The sequence below is a fragment of the Sorex araneus genome, chromosome 1 (assembly GCF_027595985.1).
Source record: "Sorex araneus isolate mSorAra2 chromosome 1, mSorAra2.pri, whole genome shotgun sequence".
Taxonomy (NCBI): domain Eukaryota; kingdom Metazoa; phylum Chordata; class Mammalia; order Eulipotyphla; family Soricidae; genus Sorex; species Sorex araneus.
The window spans coordinates 3,023,948-3,046,406 of NC_073302.1; the positions used below are offsets into that span (position 1 = coordinate 3,023,948).

The following is a 22,459-nucleotide window of genomic DNA, read 5'->3' on the forward strand; positions in this document are numbered from 1 at the left end:
GCAGGCTGGACAGAGGTCAGTTCTGTCTGAGAGTCTGGACAGGAGGAAACGATGAGCTGGGACTCCTGGCTCCAGAGTGCAGGTTTGACATCTGAGAGCCCCGGGTTTGAAGGATCCTGGACACCACGTGATCCACCCAGCACCATCGGGAACAGCCCCCAAACCAAACTGAATAAATAAACCACCAGGAAATGAAAGTACTTCCAACCAAGCGAGGGGGGGTGGGGCAGAGCAATAGGACCGCGGGGAGGGCGCTGCCTTGTGCACAACCGGCCCAGGTTTGATCCTTGGCACCCCATAGGGTCCCCTGAGCACTGCCAGGAGTGATCCCCAGTGCAGAGCCAGGAGTTAGCCCTGGGCACTGCTGGGTGTAGCCCAAACACAAAACCAGCCGCCTCCGAAGCAACCTGGGCGCCCTGCCTACTTCTCTGTGCCCTGCTCAGTGCCAACACCAGGCTGGTGGCATAAGGGTCAGGACCTGGCAATTCCAACACAACACAACACAACCCCACACAGAGAGGGCAACTGGCTCCTAGGAGCTCACACCAAGAGTCCGCTTTCTGCCACTAAACAAGGGGGGTGTCTGATGACCTCCGGGGAGAGACCCTAGGAGGGCACCAGTACTAAGGCGTACTGGGGTGGCGGGCCCATGGACGCATCAGGCAGAAAGCGACAAGCTCACAGGTATTGACGAGAGGCCCTGAAAGTAAGGTTGGCAAGTTCAAGAAAAATACACCGCCATCCATTTTTGATGCCAGTGCGACAAAACAAGTCCAAGGGCACTGGTCATGCACAGCGGACACACGTGCCAAACACAGCAAACCAGGAGAAGGACACCACGGCCCGCAGTTTCCTGCGCCAGGGCCGAGTACTAGAAATTCAGTGCAGGAGGGGAACTGAAGACGGGGGGACACACAGTCGCCCAAAGCGGGGCCTGCTGCAAACACTCCTCAACTCCGAACGCCCCCGGAGGGGCGCTCCGGACAGGGGCGCTGGCAAGGAGACAGAACTGCCTTTCATTTTTATTTTTGGGTTTGTTTTGGGTCATTCCTGGCGAGGCTCAGGGGTCACTCCTGGCTCTGCACTCAGGGGTCATCCCTGGCGGTGCTCAGGAGACCATTGGGGACACCAAGGACTGAACTCGGGTCGGCTGCTTGCACACGACTGCCATACTGCCTGGCATGCAGGGGTACAGCAGGTCTGCCTTGGTGCATCTGTGCCAGGTTGATCCCGGGCCCACACGCAGTCCCCAGAGCCCGTCGGGAGTAAGCCCAGGGAGCCACCAGGGATGGCCCAAACAAACAGACAAAATCATAAGTTGCTATTTTATAACACTGAATTTTTTTTTTAACTTTATTGCCAAAGGCCATCGTTTCACCTGATTTCTAGGAGAGAAGGAAAAGGACCCTATTTCAGCCATCCTCGGGCCGTTTCCGGAGATGAAGCCACATCCCCACCACAGCCGTGACCCTAAAAGCAGCAGCGTTTCACACGGTTCCCACCCCTCGGGCACTACCTCTGTCACCTTAGACAAGTTTCCTAACCTTCTGTGCCTCAGTTTCCCTATCCGTCCACCGAAGCAATCCTAGGGTCATTATGAGAAACAAGTTAAGTCTAAACAGACGTGCCGACCTCCCCGGTGGGCACCGGTCAGTCATGGTGAGAACAGTGGAAACTGGGCCACATTCAACTCTCCCAGACCAGGAGGACCGGCCCTCCCGGGGACAGCTCAGAGGGCTAGTAGCGTGGAAAAGCTGAGTTCCCCTTTCTCCTGACGCATCGAGTCTTTTTTTTTTTTTGGTTAAACAACTTTATTAAATTTGTTCAGCTCTCCAACAATCCCATTTACTTTTCTCTAATTAGACAGAACAATGCAGGTAAAGAAAAAAATGATGAATAAAATCTCCATATGTAGTGACGCAGTCCTAGATATGATGCAGGCAACCCGCTAGACCAGAGTCTGTCGCTCTTTTCCTTTTTCCCTCGGTGGGGCTGGGGGGCACGGACTTGAGAGCAGACGCTACTCAAGACGTCATGGAATGAGATACCTCACTCAGTCTCTTCCCGCTCGAAAACAACATTTAAACCAGCCGGGTCCAGGGTCATCTCCAGTCTGCACCCCCAGGAAAGAGAACAATGCCAGAGCTCGGCTGCGCCCCGCCCGCCCCCTGGCCCCCAGGTCCATTCACCCCCAGGGCCTCAGGCATCCAGCTGCAGAATGGAGATGAGAACGCCTGGCACGGACTCGTGACGGATGCAAGCAAGAACACGGGCGCAGTCAGAGCAGAAGATGGTGTGGGCGGCTCCGGTGCCAACTCTTAGGGGCGAGGCAACTGTCTCTTCCCTCCCAACGCTAGCGAGGGGAGCTCCATCCCCTCGCGCCGGGACACAGCTCTGGCAGGAAGGGCTGAGACATGTCGCCAGCACGGGACCCCCCAGCAGGAAGTCAGGACCAAGTCCTCCATTTACTTCTTCCTCTTCCAAAGAGAATCCTTGCGGCACACAGTCCCCCAGCAGCAGTCAGAGTCAGAGTCAGAATGAGGCTCTTAGACTTGAGAGGTCGGGGAGGGGCACGCACAGGACGCACTGGCCTGTCCCCACCTCGGGGCAATTCCAGATCCTTCTGGAAGCTACTGTCCAGTTCTCCAGGGCAAAAACTAAAGGGGAGTAAGGGGGGTGGCGGGATAAGAGAAGCAAAGGAGAACGAGCAGATCGGAGATACAGGCAGTGGGGGGAGCACTTGATATGCAGCCCACCAAAGTTCCGCCAGGCGTGACCTCAGAGCACAAAGCCAGGAGTCAGCTCTGAGCACTGCTGGGTGTGGCCCCCAAACAGAAACAGAATAGAAAGGAAAGAAAGGAAAAGTGAAGCCTCGGCGCCTCCTGCTCCCAGGGACCAGTCCAAACGCCTTCACTCAAAAATTCATTAAAAAATGGGCTGCAACTTCTCTTCCCCCAACCTTGCAAAGTGGACGAATTCCTGAGACTTTCAGTGATATGTGTTTCTCGTGAGTGTGTGTGTGTGTGTGTGTGTGTGTGTGTCCATGGTCTGCAGATAAGATGGTGAGTATGAGGGTATAAGATCACTCGCAATTCTGTAGCCATAAATGGTAGAGTGGGGCTCCCTTTGTGCACCAAACTTAATGAAAATCATCTGTTTCCAAACCGGGGCGCCCTGACAAACACACAACCCCCAGCCCTGGTGGAAACTCTGCAGCGTGGGCTCCTGGGGACCTTGGGGCCTGGAGCGAGTGGGGCTTTCTCAAACTTTTCCGGCGGGAGCCCCGTGGCGGGCTGGGGGCCCGGGGTGGAGTCACCGCCATCCCCATGGGGTCTCTGCGGGCAGTGGCCGCACCCTCCCCACGAGGGGGGGAGAGAGAGAGAAAAAATGAAGGGGGGGGAGAAAAGATAAGAGTGAAGAGGAGAGAGTAGAAAGGAGAAGAAAAGAGAAAGACGAGGGGGGAGAGGGGGGGGAGAGAAAGGGGGAGAGAGGAGAAGGGGGAGAAGGAGGGAGCGAGGGAGGAGAGAGGACGGGCGGGCGGCCGCGGCCAGGCCTGGGAAGGCCGGGAGTCCGGGGTGGGCCCCCTGGCCCCACTCGTGGCCTGTGGGGCGCTTACCTTCCAGGTAGCAGCTGGAGGACGAGGAGAGCCCCTTCTTGGACTTGCAGCCCACCAACTTCAAGCAGATCTCCAACATTTTCCCGGCCCGCGCGCGGGGGCCCGGCCCCGGCTGACTCGGCGGCCGGCTCAGGCCCGGCTGGCCCCCCGCGCCCCGCGCCCCGCGCCTGCCCGCGCCCGCCGCCCCGTCTCGGCCGGGACGCGCCCGCTAACAAAGGGCCGCCAGCCCCGGCCCGGGCCCGCCCCGCCGCCTTAACCCGCTCGGCGCCGGCCCTCGCCCGCCCGCCCGCCCGGCCCGCCGCCGCGCCGCGCCGCGCCCCGCCCCGCCCGGCGCCAGGGGGCCACGCTCCGGGCGGCGGGCAAGCCCACCCCTCTCCCCACCCTGCTCGCCGGGCGCCCCTGGCCCGGCGGGCGTCTGCGGAGCGAGCACACCCCGGCCGGGACCCACACGACCAACAGCGCAGAGCCTGGCGACACTTGGTGGCTCCGGCCCGGACGTGCGCGGTCCGGCGCCAACAGGCGCGGGGGGAAGGGGGCTGGGGTCCCGCTGGGCCCGCGCCTTCCTGCTTCCCCTGCCTGGCTCCCAGCTAGGGCTGCTCGACACCCATCTGTGGGCGCCGATCTCGGTTCAGGCCGATAACAGGCACTCGAACGTTTTAAAATAACAATAATCGCAATAATGTGTTACTTGGCACGAATCAGATATCTGCATCTGTGGGAAACACCAGGGAACCCAACCGTACCGAATCATTTAATAAAAGTCAGATAAATTTCAGGCACAATAGGGAAAGGAATTTAGTTAATAAACGGTGTCGGAGAGCTGCGCGCCCCCCGTGTGGAGGGAGGAAAAGGCTTTCGCCCCATGCGGGAGCACGCAGAGTTCAGGGGGACTCCACGTGCGGTGCTCGGAGATCTGGTTTCCAGGAGCACTCTGGACGGAGTTACCCGGATTGGGCAGGTACAAACCCTAACTTCAGAGACTGCGAGCGTCATTCCCTGAGCCTGATCAGTCTGACAGGTGGGGCTCCAGTCCAGCAGGCGTCTACCCCAAGGGGCCAAGGGATAGGACAGAGGTGAGGGCATCTGTCTCCTACGTGGCTGGCCTGGATTTGATTCCTGACACCCCATAGGGTCCCCGAGCACGACCAGAGTGGTTCCTGAGTGCAGGGCCAGGAGTAACCCCTGAGCATGGCCGGATTTGCTTCACCCCCCCCCCAAAAAGGAGTTTGCTCCAAGTGGACAGAACCTTCGATTATCAGGTGATCTTTGGTTGAAGGGTTAGGAGGCCCGGCGTCTCGGAGAAAGCCTTGGTCAGGAGATGCTGGCTAAACAGTGATGGCTTCCAGACTTACACTCTCCAGCCCGGGCCTTAAGGACAAAAACCTGCGTTCTCAATGCTCAAGGACCAGCTGGGCCGCCTGAGCTTCACTCAGGCCTGCCCCAAACAGCACAGGAACCATTCAAAACACCAAGTCAAGACGGGACGGGACGGGACGGGGCTAGGGTGTTATCACCAGGCTCCTCAGCTCAGGGTTCGTTCACTTTCCAGAAGCGCCCTGGTACATTCAGATCTGGGGACAAAAGGCGCTTCTCCCGCCCCAAGGTGATGCCCAGGCACAGGAGGCGGGCTCAGCCAGGGAAGCAGTCCCGTCCCTGAAGACACGAGCAACACCCTGGGGACGTGAGTGTGTCCAGAGCCCGAAGACAACTGTTCCGGGTTCATTCATTTTTATGGGGCCCTGCACTCGGCCGAGCCGGGTTCGACTCCCAGGACCCCATATGATCCCCAGAGCCCCACCAGGAGTGAGCCCTGAGCACTACCAGGTGCGGCCCAAAATTAAAATTTTTTAAAAAAAGAATAAAAAAAACACATTTTCATCTGTTCTTTGTATCGGGAGGCAAGTTTCTATTTTCAAATTCAATTTTTCTGAGGGTGGTGCTGGATTGAACCCGGGGCCTCACACATGCCAGACAGGTGCTCCGAGGCTGAGCAACAGGCCCGACCCCTGCATTTCTTAAAAAAAAAAAAAAAAAAATCTTTTGGGGACCATGGGGAATGGGGGTGGGGGGACTGCTGGGGGGCCATATGGTGGCAGGGACCGAACGCCAGGCACCACACGCAAGGCATGTGCTCCAGCCCTCTGGGCCTCTCCCCAGCCTGGGACGCGTCTTTTTCAAAGCTAATGACAATGACTGATGTTCCGGAGCCTAGGACGGGGTTTCCGTGTGAGGTGCGCGGCAGACGGGGGTGTATTAGCCTCCAGCATGGGGGACGGGGTGGAAGAGACGCTGCTGGCTTCCAGGGAGTCACTGGGAGGCTGTGTCTTGTTTTCTGAAAAGGGAACAGTGGGCTAAACAAGATTAGGAACCACTGGGACCTCATCTTCTGAGAATGAAAATAAAGTCTGTGTTCAAAACTTGCAATTTAGTTCCCAGCCCACGCGGGCCACACGTCTGCAGGACGCTCTGCGTTAGCAGCGATGAAGCCTTTGGGAATTTAGCAGACCGCCAAACTGGACAGCACCATGGGCATTCTCTGCAGAGCTGGTGTTGGATGCTTTTTTCTGTCTGGTTGGTTTGGGGGCCACACCCAGCGGTGCTCGAGGACCACATACGCCGCTGGGGGCTGGATCTGAGTCACGGGCGGAACTACTCTGCGCTGTCTCTGCAGCCCAAAGTCAGGGCCTGAGAAGAACAAAGACAGGAGCCCCAGACTCCTCACGCTGCGGAGCTGTGCGGGAGGAAGGACCCCCTGACCTGCTCTCATCCCCTGAATCACAGGAGCCCCTCCAGGTGTCTCCGGCACTCTCGGGCTCGCTATGACCCCAGGATGTTAGGTCTGAGTCCAAGTCACAGGTAAGGAAATGGGGTGCGGTGCGGCTACCGTTCAAATCCACACAGCGGGGGAGTAAAGTGGAGCCCTGGAACTTTCCCGAGTGGCCATGGTTTAAGCAAAAGGGGCAATAATGCAACAAGGCCAAAGGAGGAAGTAAAGAATTGGCATTGGGAGAAAGTGTCATCAGAGATAAACTGGGGCACGTTTCTGACGAGCTGGGCCCTGGACGGTGAACGGTCCGCACTCGGGCTCCGTGGCAGATGCACGGGTGCGAGTGGGGGGGCTGCATCTCTGCCGGCCCCTGAGGATCTGCGAGGACGCGTCCGCCTGACCGCGCTCTGGGAGCAGAGGGAGAGGCTGCGGCTTTTCCCTGGGGACGGAACAGGCAGGAGTGGGCACTCTGAACGGCACTGACCGTTCACACGGAAAGCAACGTGTGAACTTGAAGAGGACGGAGCTTCAGAAGAGCTGCCAACGGAGATCCCTCGGAAGGCCTGAGCACAAGGACCGGAGTCTTTTGTCACTGTGGGCCTCAAGGGGCAGTGGAGAGGTACCGTGGGCCTGTTTTAATTGAACCACTGTGAATTAGCGAGTTACAAAGTTCTTCACGACTGAGATTCAGGTGTAAGTGATCCAGCAGCCACCCCCCCACCTCCCGCCCTCGGGCTACCTCTGTGGCCGGCACTTTCCCTTTTCTTTTTTCCTTCAAGGCACTGAGGCTTGTGGTACTATCACTGAAAAGGGTCCCACACACACCTGCTCACCCAGCTCTCATCCAAACCGACCACTGCCCCCATCACTGTCCCAGTGATGCCCTCCCTCTCCGGACCCCCCTCTCATTCTGCACACTGCCCACTGCCCACCATCCCTCTACACACTGCACACACACTGCCCACTGTCCCACTGCACACACTGCCCACCTGCAGCATGGCACAGAGCCCGCCTGCCAACTTCTTTAGCTCTCTGGGCCCTGGAAGCAGCAGTGAAACTCACAGCCCTCCTTCTGTGTACACACAGACACACAGCTCCTGACACCCCGAGTGCCCAGCCAGCCAGCCAGCAGCGCTTACTGGTCAAGTGTCCCACAGGCCCGGGGCTGAGAATACAATCACCACTCGTGGCTGGCCGGGAGCTTCCCTACCCGAACTGGGGTCCGCGGGCTTAGTCACAAAGTCAGACGTAAGCAAGTGCCCAGGGGAAGCCGCAGCGAGTGCTTCCCAGAGGACCCCGGGAAGAGTATCCGGTGTGGGCGGAGTCCGGCGGGGACTAAGTGGAGTGAAGGAAGTGGCACAGGAAGTGAGAAGGGCCCAGAGAGCCCGGGTGGGAGCAAGACCAGCCTACGGGGTTTGCCGAGGGGCAAGAGAACTTGCTCTGGCCAGGCCAGCCAGCCTGGGGCAGGAACAGCGCTGGGACCAGAGCATCTCCCCCCAAGCCCCCCCCCCCACTGCTAACCACCCCCAGTTGAGTTCCTGCTGTCTCTAGGCCACCCCTCCCCCCAGCTCCGGGCCAAACTAAGCAGACTTCAAGGAAATCCACTCAGTATTTTAGAACTCTAAGACAACTGAAACAATTTATTTTTCTCCAGGATAAAACTAGACTCACAGGACCATTTTATTTTCATGTGATATCAAAGTGACAGACACAAGGATAAAAATTAATACATGGGGCCAGAATGATAGTACAGTGGGTAGGGCACTTGCTTTCCACACGGCGGGCAGGGGTTCGATCCCCGGCACCTGGTATGGACCCTCAAGCACAGCCAGGACTGATTCCTGAGTGCAGAGCCAGGACCCCTGAGCATTGCTGGGTGTGACCCAAAAAGGCAAAAACACATAAAAAAAAATTAAAAATAGTACAATTTGATGTGGCTCAAAAGCAAAGCACTGCGCTTGAATTAGGTTCTGATTTATCTGGGTTCATCCCCAGCATCACCCCAACAAATAAACAGTATTAGGGGCTGGAGAGATAGTACAGTGGGCTGGGCACTCGCCTTGCATGCGGCTGACCTGGGTTCAATTCCAGCCACCAAATATGGTTCCCCAGAGCACTGCCAAAACCAAAAATAAATAGTACTCAAAGGCTTGGTTAACTTTTGAAATACGACGCAATCTCACTTTAAATCTGGTCTTATCTATTTGCATTTTGTCTACGTTTAGCCTTTATTAAACTGAACAAAGAACAAAATATGCCAACAAAGCAAGAAAATAGCCATGTCGCAAAACACCTCAGGCCTTCAAATGATTCTCGTGAGAACAAAGAGTGAAAGCACAGGTAAGGAGAAAGCGCGGATGGACGCCCACGCGCTGTGGCCAGCAAGCAACACTGACCGCGCTGCTGCGGGCTGCCACACTCTGGTTAGGGCTGAGCTGGGGAACCAAGGGTTAACTTCTGTCCTCTTCTTCGCTAAGACTGAAAGAATCTGGAAAGCAGATCGCAGAGCGGCCGAGAGATCACGTTACTTGGGGGGTGGGGGGAGAAGGCAGCTGGAGGCGAGTGTGGGGAGAAGGCTGCGAGGGAAAGAAAACAAGTCTCCCGGCGCTCTCCCGGGTGCAAGGGATGGGGGGCGCTGGGGCAGCCGGTGTCCCGCGAGGTATCTCTGGGGCACCTCAGAGGGGCTGTGAGCAGAGGGGGGACCCCGGGGAGCAGTTCCCGAGGCCTGGGGTCCGTCTCTCCCAACAGGCCCGATCTGTTTTGTTGTCAAGGTTTTGCACACACACAAAGGACAAACCGGATCCAGAAGCTCTCGCCGCCAGGGCTGGGAAAGCCTCGTCCCTGGAGAGGCCGCTCGGCTGCACCGCGGCGGCGGGAAGGACCTGGCTGGGAAAGCTGGGCTCCAGGCCCGGCCCAGGCCACCCTCCTTCCGCCCCTTCCCACCAGCTGGTCGGGAAGATGCAGCCTCCGTAAGGAAACTCCAGAACTGATTTAATCGCTCAGCTATTTTTACATTCCCTAAGCAATACTCATCTTTATGGCAATGTAAGTATCAATGCTCCATGATGTTTTAAAAAATCATTGTTTGCTCCACTTCAAGCAACGAAGCCTATTATAGTAACAACTGACAACTGGTGTGATTCTAAAGTGATAGTAAAATTAGCTCCTCAGTCAAGTTCAGGCCAATCACTGCCTCTCACCCACAACTTTCATTCTGGGGGCTTTTTGTTGTTTGGGGGAGAAAAGGGGGCTCCTGAGTGCTCAGGGGAGCAAGGCCCGTCCTGGAAATAGGCCCTGGATTTCTGGGCCTGGTGCGGTCATCTAAGTCACCTGGGGGGCCATTAAGGCCGCAGTGGCAGTGCCTGGAAGAGGCATCGGAGGACTCTGGGGCTGGGATCCACCTGGGCTGTTACAGTGTAATGACGGGGATCTGGAGAGGGAGGACAGCAGTAAGGCAGTGACCCCAGCACCACAGGGGGGTCCCTGAGCCCCTGCAGGAGTGACCCCTGAGCAGAGCCAGGAGTAAGCCCCGAGCAGCGCTGCTGGTATGGCCCCCAAACGGGAAAAGCATAATAATGGGCACAGCAACTAGTATATTACTGCACAAATACCATGAGACAGAAATGACCACTTCCTTTCATAAAGGACTAAAAGTACTATTAAAAAATGTTACACGGGGGCCACATGGAGGTGGGAACGGATCGTCCCTCGCCATCTCCCCGCCCATCCAGTGTCCTGGCTGTCATGGATATCCAGGAGAGCGTGGCCGCAAAGTGGCAATGTGACATCCTATACTATTCATAACAAGCAATACAAAATGAATTATTTAGCATCTGCCTGTGGGTCAGGCTTTAGTGGTGGTGAGAAAATTCGAAATAATGGTGGAGGGCAGGTGAAATGGCGGTGGGACTGGTGTTGAAATACTGAATGTAATCAATTATTATGAACAATTTTATGAAAATAAAGCTGAGAAGATAAAATAAAAACTTCTCACTATGGTCAGAGCGGTAGTACAGTACAGCGGGCAGGACACCCCACGGGGTCCCCCCAGCAGAGTCTGAGTGCAAAGCTGGGAGTAAACTCTCAGTACTGCCGGGTGGGGCCCCAAAACAAAACAAAAAATTGCTCACTGATGAAAATGAGTGAGCTTTGTGATGCGGAACTTTGTGGTCTTGGACTCTGGGCTCACAGGACCCGGGAGAAGAGATCCTCTGCCTGCTTCCCCCACTCTCCGGAGACCAGGGGCCACGCCCGAAAGCCACCTCATCGGCCACCCTCCAGAACTCACGGCTGCTTCTCCCGGAAGGAAGCATGAAATGAGGCCCCCGTAACCATGCCACCGGACTCGGCACCAGGGGTGGCCCAGAGGGCGGGTGAGAGCCCTCCCCGCCCCACGGGACCCAGCCCTGGCAGCCGACCTCCACTACCCCACCGCCGCCACACTCCAGGCCGCTCTCCACAGGCTCGGGCTGAGCCTCACGCATGAGCGAACATATTCCTGGACCGCGCTGCCGCTCTGTGGCCACATGACACACCATCGTAAGGGGAAATATACATAGACGCCTCTCGGAGAGCCCGGCAAGCTACCCAGAGTATCCCGCCCACATGGAAGAGCCTGGCAAGCTCCCTGTGGCGTATTCAATACGCCAGATACAGTAACAATAATAGGCCTCATTCCCCTGACCCTGGAAAGAGCCTCCAAATGTTGGGGAAAACGAGTAAGGAGAGGCTGCTAAAATCTCACGACTGGGGCGAATGGAGACGTTACTGGCGCCTGTGAGTAAACTGATAAACAACAGGATGACAGTGATACAGTGATAAAAATGAAAAGTAAAGTGTTCACTGGGTGGGGGCGGAGTCAGTACAGTGGGTGCTATGTATGTGTGACGGTCTGCACCCCACAAGTCCCAGCACATACCTGACAGCTTATGTAAAGAATACACTGGACTTAGGGCTGGAATGATAGCACAGCGGGTAGGGCGTTTGCCTTGCACGCGACCGACCCGGGTTCGAATCCCAGCATCCCATATGGTCCCCTGAGCACTGCCAGGGCTAATTCCTGAGTGCATGAGCCAGGAATGACCCCTGTGCATTGCCGGGTGTGACCCAAAAAGCAAAAAAAAAAAAAAAAAAAAGAATACACTGGACTTAAAGAGTGGATAAGGAGATAGCACACAAACCAAATAAACAATGGGTGAAAGATGTGAACTGGCAGGGCCACAGAGACGAACTGCAAAATGGCTACAAAGCACATGAGGGGCTGGAGAGGTAGTACAGCGGTTAGGGCACTTGCCTTGCATGCAGCCGATCCCAGGATGATCCTTGGTACCCCACAGGGTCCCCAAACACTGTCAGGATTTATCCCTGAGTTCAGAGTCAGAAGTAGCCCCTGAGGGGCCGGAGCGATAGCACAGTGGGTAGGGCGTTTGCCTTGCACGCGGCCGACCCGGGTTCGATTCCCAGCATCCCATATGGTCCCCTGAGCACTGCCAGGAGCAATTCCTGAGTGCAAAGCCAGGAGTAACCCCTGAGCATTGCTGGGTGTGACCCAAAAAAGCAAAACAAAAACAAACAAACAAAAAAAACAGAAGTAGCCCCTGAACAGAATACATGTGACCCCCAAAACCAAAAACAAATGAATAAATAAATTTGGAGGCTGGAGAGAACAGGACAGCGGGTAGGCCGCTTGTCTTGCACACAGCTGACTGGGTTTGACTCCTGGCGTCCCACACGGTCCTCCAAACCCCACCAGGAGTGATCCCTGAGCACCACTGGGTATGGCTCAAAAACAAACTACAACGTACATGAAAAGACACTTGGCCACGAGGCACAGAAACCAGAACCCAATTAGATACCCCTCTAATTGGAATGACCAGAAAGACGGAGCAAACCACGTGTTGTGGGGAGAGGGAGAAAGGGGGACACTCCCACTTTAGATAATCATCTGGGGACCAGGGGGCAGCTCAGAGGGCCGGTGCACAGGCTTCCCGTGCCACAGGCCCGGTTCAGTCACCAGTTTCCCACGGTTCCCTGAGCACCAAGCTGGAGTAGGTCTTGCGCACCCCAGGTGTGGCGCCCCCGAACAAATCACAGCAAAAGGAAAATGAGAGTTACTTGGCAATTTGTTCTCGTCCGGGGGCCACACCCAGCGGTGCTCAGGACCTACCCTGGCAGGGCTAGGGATACAGACCACACGGACTTGCCCAGCTCGCGCAGGGCAAGCCCCCTCCCTGGAGTACTCCAGCCCCAGCCCCCGTCTTCTTTCTTGCCTCTTCTTCCTTTCTGGGTGCCGGGCCACATTCAGAGGTGCTCAGGGGCCTCTTAGCAGGTCGTGAGCGAAACGGGCCGCCGTGTGCAAGGCAAGCACCTTCAGCCCTGCACGCTCACTCCAGCCCCACTGGGCAAACTTCTCAAAGTTAAACACACGGAAGGCCTGGGGTTGTGACCTGGAGGCAGGCTGCCCTGCTTGCGTGAGTGAGGCCGCGTCTGACCCCTGCACGGCTGGGTGCTCAACCTCCCCCAGCAAAGCTAAACACGAGGTCCATCAATTCTCAGAACCCACAGCCACAGCCTGTACGCGAATGCTCCCTGTGACGTTCATGACCGGGGCCCAGTACCGGAAGCAATCCCAACGTCCATCGATCGGGAAACAGAAATCAAATGTACGTCCTAAGAATGGGATCATCGCCAGGAATAAAAAGGAACCAAACAAAAACAAAGAAAAACACACGCTGTAAAGCGAAAGACACTGTTCGCAGAAGCCCACAGATCGTATGATTTCATCTGTGAAACGTGCAGAAATGGCAAAGCTATCCAGACAGAAAGGAGATGAGTGGTTGCCGGGCAGAAGGTAGACCCGACAGCAAAAGGGCACCAGAGGTCTTTTTTTCCCTTTCTTTCTTCTTTCTGGGGTTGGGATGATGCCCAGCAGTGACCAGGGGCTACTCCCAGCCGGTGCGTGGGAAACGCAGGGCCAGGGACCGAACTGGGGCTCTGAAGGTCCTCAGCCCTCCGAGCCATCTGTCCAGACTCCTTTCTTGGTTTGGTTTTGGGGTCACACGTGGCGGTGCTCAGGGTGACTCCTGGCTCTGCGCTTAGGGATCACTCCTGGAGGGCTCAGGGGACCCTATGAAGTTCTGGGGACCAAACCCAGGCCAGCCACATGCAAAGCAAGTCCCTGCCGCCCTCTGGCTCTAGCTCCTGCCAGGCCCCTGACAGGTGAGGGGCAGGGTCGAAGCGGAAGGACCACCAACTGCACACCACCGACGCAGGCAAACACTGGCCTGCTCCTGAACACAGCTCACGGCGCACAGTGCGCAAATGACCTCCTAGTCTGCAACTCCTTCTTAATTCTTCCCTGCTGATAACAAGGAAGAAAGCCGCTGTCTTGGCTGCCGTCTGCTTCTCCTAGCTAGCTGTCAAACACGGTGTGTGGGGGGGGGGGGCGGGGAGGGGGTGTGGGGCAGCAACAAACAGCTAGAAGCGCGACCCACCCACTGCCCCTCTCCTTGCAGGGACCCAGGAAGGCCAGACTGTGGGTGCTGCTAGACACAGGCCACCTGCTTTAGGGGCTTCCGAGACACGCTGCCTTCCCAGGGGTGGAGATGAGGCTGAGACGTGACCATCCCCCTCCTGGATGTGCTCCCGGGCAACGGTGCCATCTGAGGCCACCAAGTGCCCATTTCACACCATGACTCCACCAGCGCCTTCGGCCCACACAGTTCATTCTCTTAGGCCAGGGAGTCACAGTGGACTAGCTGAGATCAAAATGTTGGAAAGAATGGTTGAGATGGGGGACAACTCAAAGGGCTGTGGGGCACATGCTGAGAGCCCAAGAATCCATCCCCCAGCACTACATGGTTCCCAGAGCACTGAACAGGGAGCAAGCCCTTAGCACTGTGGGTGTGGCAGGATAAAACCAAAGGATCTGCTGTTGGACAGTATCCACACAGGGAAGAACTGCTTCCAGGGGCTGGAGCAATAGTACAGTGGGGAGGGCGTTTACCTTGCACGGGCCCCACCCCCAGAATCCCATACAGTGCCTGGAGCCCCACTGGAAGTTAATCCCTGACTGCAGAGCCAGGAGTAAGTCGGGTACAGCCCCAGACACCCCTCCCCAACAAATAATAATTAGGAACTGCTTGCAAAGTGCTGAGAAGATGGGGGTCAGGAAGATGCTATGGTGGGTAAGGTACTTGCCATGCACACGGCTGTTTGGTCCCCACAGCATCCCATATGGTTCCCTGAGCACTGCCAGAGTGCAGAGCACTGCCTCAGTGCAGAGCCAGGAGTAACCCTTGAGCATCTCTGGGTGTGGCCCAGAAATAACAAAAAAAAATAACAAAAATTTTAAAGGGTTATTCATCATCAGAGATCCGAGATGGGTCATTCATTTGGCAAACACATCGTTTCTTTTAACAATGACAGAAAGCAAGGAACACCCCATCCTCGAGACAGTCTCAGCAGAGAGGTGAAGGCGGAGGAGGGGCACAGAACCGAAGGCACGCACTCCCAAGGCGAGGACGGTGGGAAGATACGTGAGCAGAGGCCAGGGGCCCAGAGAGGCCGCTCAGCCGAGAGGGGTCAGGAAGGGGCCCCGTGCAGCAGGCGGCAGTGCCAAGAAGCGGGAAGATTCTTCTTTGAACCTTTCTCCTTTCAGAACTTGAAGCCAATTAAAAGCAGACAAGTGTGCGCTGGATTGATCCGCAAAGGTGCAAAGGCGATTCAGTGGAGAGAGGATGGCTTCTGAACAAAGCGCCAGAGCGTGAGCAAGCCTCCGGGCTGGGTACTTGCTTCCAACACACACTGAAGGCTGACTGAGAGACAGGCTGGGACGCTCGACGGAAAAGGCATGAGACTAGGAAGAAAATCCTAGTGACCTTCCAGATGGGACCAGAGTCACGAAGGAATAACTAGAAAGTTGGACTTAGGCAAAATGTGAAGCTGCCGGTCTTCCAAAGCCACCTGGTAAGGAAGAGAGGCCAATGCAGACTGGAGGAAGGGCCAGGCGTGACAAGAACAGGGAGTGACAGTATGAAAGTTACCTGGGGACTAGGGGGCTGCCTCACATGCCAGGGCTGCTTCAAGCCCTAACATCACATGGCCCCACGGGAGTGACCCCAGCATGGAGCCAGAAGCCAAAACACCACTGGGTGGGGGCCCACAGAACGAGGCCGTCAATTCACTTTGTAAAACAGGTGGTACCTGACGAGGTACGCAGACTTAGCAATTCTGTTCTTAGCCATCTGCCCACGCTGGAAGACAGTACAGGGGTTAGGGGCTTGCTCCACATCCCGCTGATCCTGGTTCGAATCCCAGCACTGGATGGGGACCCCTGATACCAGGCACAGAACCAGGAATAGCCCCTGAGCATTCAAAAACAAGAAAGAAAGAAAAAGATCTTCCACTTTTTTTACTCAAAAAAAGAAAAAGTATGATTTCTTACTTACCCAAGAGAAGTAAAAACTTATCTTTCCACTAGGATCTGCACAGCTTACAGTGACTTTTATTCATCATCATCAAAAAACAGACACACAAATATCCATAAAGGGATGGAATAAAGAGGGCCTGGGGGGCCACAGGGAGGGACCGCATGGGGGCTACGGCGCTGGCCCCACGGGTGACTCACTCCAGTCCGGTCCCAGCACCTGGAGCACGGGGAGGCATCCCCAAACAAACACCCGGCAAAGAAACAGGCCGTGGCCGCCTCTCCAGCGGGGTCCTGCCCCGGAGCCACGGGGAATGACCCTTGCTGGCAGGGGCACCCCAGGGCGGCAGCAGGTGCTCGCGGCTTCACGGACCGACTTCCCGGCTGACCTCGCTTTACACCCGCCACATGCTCTGACGCCGCGCATGTCCTCCCTCCGCATCTCGGCGCCACAGGGAGGCAGACGGTCTCTAGACGAAGCGACAGCACGCCGAAGGGACTCCAGGCCAGTGGGAAGGGAGCTGCTTCTCTCATTCCTCCTTGGGTTTTTATTTGGGGGTCGCCCCAGCCGTGCTGGGAGAGACCATACTGTCACTCCCTGTTCTTGTCACACCTGGCTGGGGGTGCTCACGAGGTCTCGCAGTGCCGGGGCTCAAACCTGGGCCTTGTGCAGGGCCGGCAAGCCCCCCACCGCCTTTGAGCCTCTTCCCGGGCCCCAATGTGCATCCCTGCAAAGAAGAGGAAGACCTCTGGGGCCAGCGAGACAGCACAGCGGGGAGGGCGTTTGCCTCGCATGTGGCCGACCCGGGTTCAATCCCCGGCACCCCAGATGGTCCCCGAGCCCCACCAGGAGTGATCGCTGAGTGCGGAGCCAGGAGGAACCCCTGAGCATTGCTGGGTGCGGCCCCAAAACAAAAACACAAACCCTGAAGTACTGAAGACTGTGCAGGCTGTGGACATGGGTCACTTTAGAGCGAGACGCTCTCAACCACGCACCCCTGTTGTGCTCTTTCCTACACCCCAAGCTGCTAGCTTCTTAGTTCCCTCTCCACCGCCCCCCCGCCCCAGGACTTGGATGCTGTCCACTCTGCAGCCCTGCGTGTGGGGGGGGGCTGCTCTTAGTGGCCTCGCAGCACCCAAGCCCACAGCTTTACAGCTGCTCCTGGACCCCCGTTTCTATCAAGGCGGTTCAGGAAGCCATTTCAAGTCTAGACCCGTGCTGTCAGTGAATGGCCTGGCTCTCGGAAGGGGCTGCCCCAAGGCTCAGGACGACAGTGCTGGAGGCACAGCACCAACCACCTGTGGCCCAGGAGAGGGCGACCGTGTCACTGTGTGTCACTGCACACACCACACCACACCAGGATGGGTTCCAGGAGCGTCCTCTCTGAGCACCGTAAGCTGGCTCGGACATGAACTCGCAGGCCAGCAGGCTGACAGATGAGAAGAGGGCCCTAGGGGACTCTGCACATGGGGGTGAGGACTGCTCCTGTCTCCCCGCTGTCCTGTGCAGCAGCCTTCCTGCACCCCGCGGGATTCTCCAGAAGTAAAAACAGCCTGGAGGGAAGCGCCCCGGGGCTCACAGCCTGCCCTGGATTTCACTATTCTCAGCAAGAAAGCTCTGGCCATTCCTTTTCCCTTTTTCTAAAGAAACAGTATTCTCTCTCTTTTTTTTTTTTTTTTTTGCTTTTTGGGTCACACCCGGTGATGCACAGGGGTTACTGCTGGCTCTGCACTCGGGAATCATTCCTGGTGGTACTTGGGGGACCCTATGGGATGCTGGGAATCGAACCCTGGTTGGCCGCATGCAAGGCAAACGCCCTCCCCACTGTGCTATCGCTCCAATCTCAAGAAACAGTATTCTAATCAGAGCTGGAACGGAACGATCACTCTAGACAAGTACTGAGTACTGAAAGGAGGGAAAGGAATATACATCATGGCCTTTCAGTCAGTATTGCAAACCAGAGAGAGAGAGAGAGAAGGGGGTGGTGAGAGAAGAAAAGTGCCTGCCATAGAGGCAGGCTGGAGCGGGTGGCAAGCTGGGGACACTGGTAGTTGTAAATGTACACTGGTGAAGGGATGGGCGTTGGAACATTCTAAGACTGAAACCAAATCATGAACAGCTTTGCAACTGTGTATCTCATGGTGATTCAATTAAACAAACAAACAAGTTGAACCAGTGTTCTATTGGCAAGAGAGCCTCCACAAAGGTGCCGGGCTACAGAGCACACCCGGCGTGGCAGGGCACTGTGAGGTGGCAAGGACTGGACCCAGGACCCAGTGCAGGCCAGCTCTGTGCCCAATCCCCTGAGCCCTCTCCCCGACCTCTTGCTGGTCGCTCCTGATTTGCTTAAAGATTCTTAGTTATCAGGCTGGGAGATGGCAGGGTGGCGGGGGCGTGGGGGTGCTAAGCACGCCTGAGCGGGTTCGAGTATTCGGGTAAGCCTGACTCCCCAGTCACACTGCATGCTCGGGTCCTCGCACTGGACTTCCGGCTCAGCTGGCCAAGCTGGAGAGACGGCACTTGCCTCGAATGTGGCCAACCTAGGTTCAATCCAGGTATCACCCCGAGCATGCCAGGAGTGATCACTCAGCAGAGCCAAGAGAAGCCCCGAGCACTGTCGGGTGTGGCCAACACACACACACACACACACACACACACACACACACACACACACACTCTATAGGAATATGAAAGCTTATATAAAATGTGCTTAATGAGTTCCATCTGTTTGATGAGTGTCTATTCTGAAAGTTTCTCCCGTTACAAATGTTAAATAAAACACTACAAATTTTGTTAGGAAAACCACAGTCTACTAGTATCTTTGTTTCTGGTGTTTATTTCTTGGGCCACATCCAGCAGTGCTCAGGTGCCACTCTTGGCTCTGTGGCGAGGAGGAATCCCTGGCTCCAGGGCTTCCGTGTAGTGTCCGGGATCAACCCGGGCAGGCTGTGTGCAAGGCCAGTGCCTTACCCCCTGTACTCTTGCTGGCCTGAGACAACAAATATTTCACATTTCCAGTCAGTCTTTGTTTGGGGGCTATGCCCAGCTGTGCTTTGGGCTTACTGCTCTCTGCTCAGGGGTCCCTTCAGGCAGCACTCAAGGGTCCCTAAGTGGTTCCTAAGGATCAAACCAGGTGGGTCTCATGCAAGGCAAGTGCCTTAACCTCTGTACTGTCTCTCGGGCCCTAGTCAGTCTTTTTTGAGTGTGATTTTTAGTACTGCAGTAGTAATGTTCTATAATATTCTATTGTAGATCTACAACAGAAATCGAGATTCCTCCTGGAAATACTGTGCTGGTTCCTGAAGTACCAGGCCTATCTTATTTATTTTGGACTCTGGGCCATGCCCGGCAGTGCTCAGGGCCTGACTCTGGGCTCAGGGATCACTCCTGGTGGGCTTGGGGGACCATATGGGATGCCGAGGCACAAACCCAGGTCAGACCACACAAGACAAACCCCCTTCCTGGTGCACTATCACTCCAGCTGCAGGCTGCTAATTTTATTAAGAATTCTTCTTCTGGGGCTGGAGCGATAGCACAGCGGGTAGGGCGTTTGCCTTGCACGTGGCCGACCCGGGTTCGATCCCCGGCATCCCATATGGTCCCCCAAGCACTGCCAGGAGTGATTCCTGAGTGCAAAGCCAGGAGTAACCCCTGAGCACCGTTGGGTGTGACCCAAAAAAGAAAAAAAAAAGAAAAAAAAATTCTTCTTCTTTGTATCTCACTGTGATTAAATTAAAAAATAAATCAAACATTTAAAAATTAAAAAAAAGAAAAGAATTCTTCATGAGAGGGTCAAAGAGATAGTCCAGGGTAGGCCTGTTCTGGGGGCACAGGCAGAAATGTGGGAGGGCCAACAGGGAGGGGTCAGGAGAGCATCTAGACACAGGCACAGGTCCAGGGGCAGGACCCCTGAACACGCAGACGTGACCAAGTGTTACTACTGAAGGGAGGAAAGGGACGGGAGGCTGGAGCTATAGTACAGTGGGAAGTTGCCTTGCATGTGGCCGACCTGAGTTCCATCCCCGGCACCCCATATGGCCCCCAGCCCGCCAGGAGTGATTCCTGGGTGCAGAGTCAGGAGTAACTCCTGAGCACCACCAGGTTTCATGAGAGGGCAGAGATGAACAGGAGGCAAGACACTTCTTGCCTTGCATGTGGCTATGACACCCCAACCCCTACACCCACACCTGGCCCCCCAGCATCGCCAGGACTCACACATAAGCACAGAGCCCTGAGCACCTCCAATTAGCACTGTAGCACTGTCGTCCCATTGTTCATCGATTTGTTCGAGTGGGCACCAGTAATGTCTCCATTGTGAGACTTCTTGTTACTGTTTTTGGCATATCAAATACACCATGGGTAGCATGCCAGGCTCTGCCATGTGATGGGGATATTCTCAGTAGCTTGCCAGGCTCTCCGAGAGGGGTGAAAAAATTGAATCCAGGTTAGCCACGTGCAAGGCAAATGCCCTACCCGATGTGCTATCGCTCCAGTCCATGGCTCAAAAACCAGGGTGGGGGAAGATCATGTTTTCAAAGTAAGTGAGAAATATTCAATCTATCTGGGCAGTTTCAATTTCTGGACCTCGAATCCTGTCAAGAGGAATGTCCTTAAACAACACACTTTGGTCGGCTTTGTTAAAAAAAAAAAAAAAAAAAAAAAAAGAAGCAGCGAATCCCATTTTAAGCCACTGAATGTGGCCATGGACACAGCCGACCCAAACACAACGCTACTCGTGAGTGCAGTAACTTCCAGGGGAATTTTCTAAGCCTCTGTGCTTAGGCACTTACGATATTATCGGGAAACGTTTTAAAAATAAGAGCTAAGGAACAGCTACAAGGACAGACTCTTCTGAAACCATTTCCAGGAACAGGGTTTGTTTAAACAAAATGCATTAAGTGAAACCAGCTGCACGAGGGGTCAATGCCATCGGCAGGGGAGCCCCAGAGCCACCCACCTTGTCCTATCGGGGGTCATGACTCCTTCCTGCTGCGCTGGATGAAATACCTGAAGCCAGTCCGCTGGGGGACAGCACCAAGGGGGTCCCCTGGATGTGCCTGGCCTGCCGCTCCTGCCGCTCACCAAACCAGGGCTGCGACCCCCAAAGGGAGCTGCTGTCGAGGGGCGGAGGGGCCTGCAGTCTGCTGCCTGGGGCTCAACTCTGAGACAGCAGGGACCCACACAAACTGATGGGAAAACACCTCAAGAACCACTACGTGCCCGGGAGCACTAAACATGCTGCTCGCCCTCTGGAAACGAAGAGCGATCTCTGGGAAAATGGGGCTCGAATCTTGAGCACTTGCTGCTCTAAGTCCCTGACTTCCCCTCTTCTAAACACACGTGCGAGGTGGACAGAGAGAGTACAGTGGGGAGGGCTGCTGCCTTGCATGTGGCTGACCCGGGTTCGATTCCCAGCATCTCATATGGTCCTCTGAGCCCCTCTCTCTAGGAGTGATCCCTGGGTACAGTGCCAGGAGTTACCCCTGAGCCTTGCTGGACATGACACACCCCCCCAACAAAAAATGAGAGAGAAAAGATTCTGAAAGTCCCACAAGTGTGCACTCACTCCTTTGGAGACATCCCTGCGGCCAGCGGCGCAGCTGGGGAAGCCGTGTGGCCTGTGACCCAGTAAGCCAGGAACACCCGTTTGGAAAGTGTTTCCCAACGCATGGCCCGACAGTCAGTGGGGACTGTAATCCAAACAATGCAGTGGAGAAATGCAGTCATTAATCATTTTATTTTGGAAACCAATTAGGGGATGATGAGGGAAGAAAAAACAGTGAATCATTTGTTTTGATGAAATCTGGCCTTCAAGAGATAGAATAGCCAGGAAATACACATATTTTTATTGTCTAAGGTATCTTCAACTTGGCCTTAAAAAAAAAAAAAATTCTTCCCAAGCTCACTAACTGAACAAAATAAATCAGTTAGCTCATAAGGCAGAATCTCATACGAATGACAGTCTGTGAATTTTAAGTTTCACAGGTTAAAAAATCCAAGGGTAGGGGGCTGGAGTGATAGCACAGCGGGTAGGGTGTTTGCCTTGCACGCGGCTGACCCGGGTTCGATTTCCAGCATCCCATATGGTCCCCCAGCACCGCCCGGAGTAATTCCTGAGTGTAGAGCCAGGAGTGACCCCTGTGCTTTGCTGGGTGTGACCCAAAAAGAAAAAAAAAAAATCCAAGGGTAGATTCAAACCTTGCGTTTGATGTGCCTAAATCCACGAGAGAGACCCAGAGAGAGAGAGAGAGAGTATGGGGCTAAGGCACTTCCTTTGTAAGCAGGGGCCCCTGGTGTGAACCTCAACAGTGCACAGGATCCCCCCCAAGCACTGCTGAGTGGCTCCCACAAGGTCCTAAGGGTTCTAAAGGACTGGGAATCTCGGCTCGTTTGAATGTAACCAGTTTAGAATCTAACTGAGGCCCTGGTTAGAACTCCCGCATACTTACGAGGAAGAATGGGAGAAAGATGCTTTGTAAATGGAGGAGTTTGGGGGACGGGGGCAGAATAAAAGCACGGGGAAATGTGGGCGGAAACTGTCCACACCGACAGGATACTTCACTACACTAAGCAAAGGCCCTCCGATTCCCACAGCTGACACAGCGTCATTCCCACTGACCTGAGAGAAACAGGTGCGGGAGAGGACGG

General features: G+C 55.4%; 1 protein-coding gene across 3 annotated transcripts in view; it reads right to left on the reverse strand.

The window, feature by feature from the left end:
- The window catches only part of ABL1 (ABL proto-oncogene 1, non-receptor tyrosine kinase), a 95,841-nt gene that overhangs the window by 32,569 nt on the left and 40,813 nt on the right, over nucleotides 1-22,459 (reverse strand). The window contains exon 1 of one of the 3 annotated variants that reach the window (XM_055132735.1): nucleotides 3,617-3,786. The exons of the other annotated variants lie outside the window; for them this stretch is intronic. Coding sequence (XP_054988710.1) covers nucleotides 3,617-3,695 — 79 coding nt within the window. The 5' untranslated portion in view covers nucleotides 3,696-3,786. Of the gene's footprint in view, nucleotides 1-3,616; nucleotides 3,787-22,459 lie in introns of those variants that run through there. 3 annotated transcript variants of the gene reach the window in all.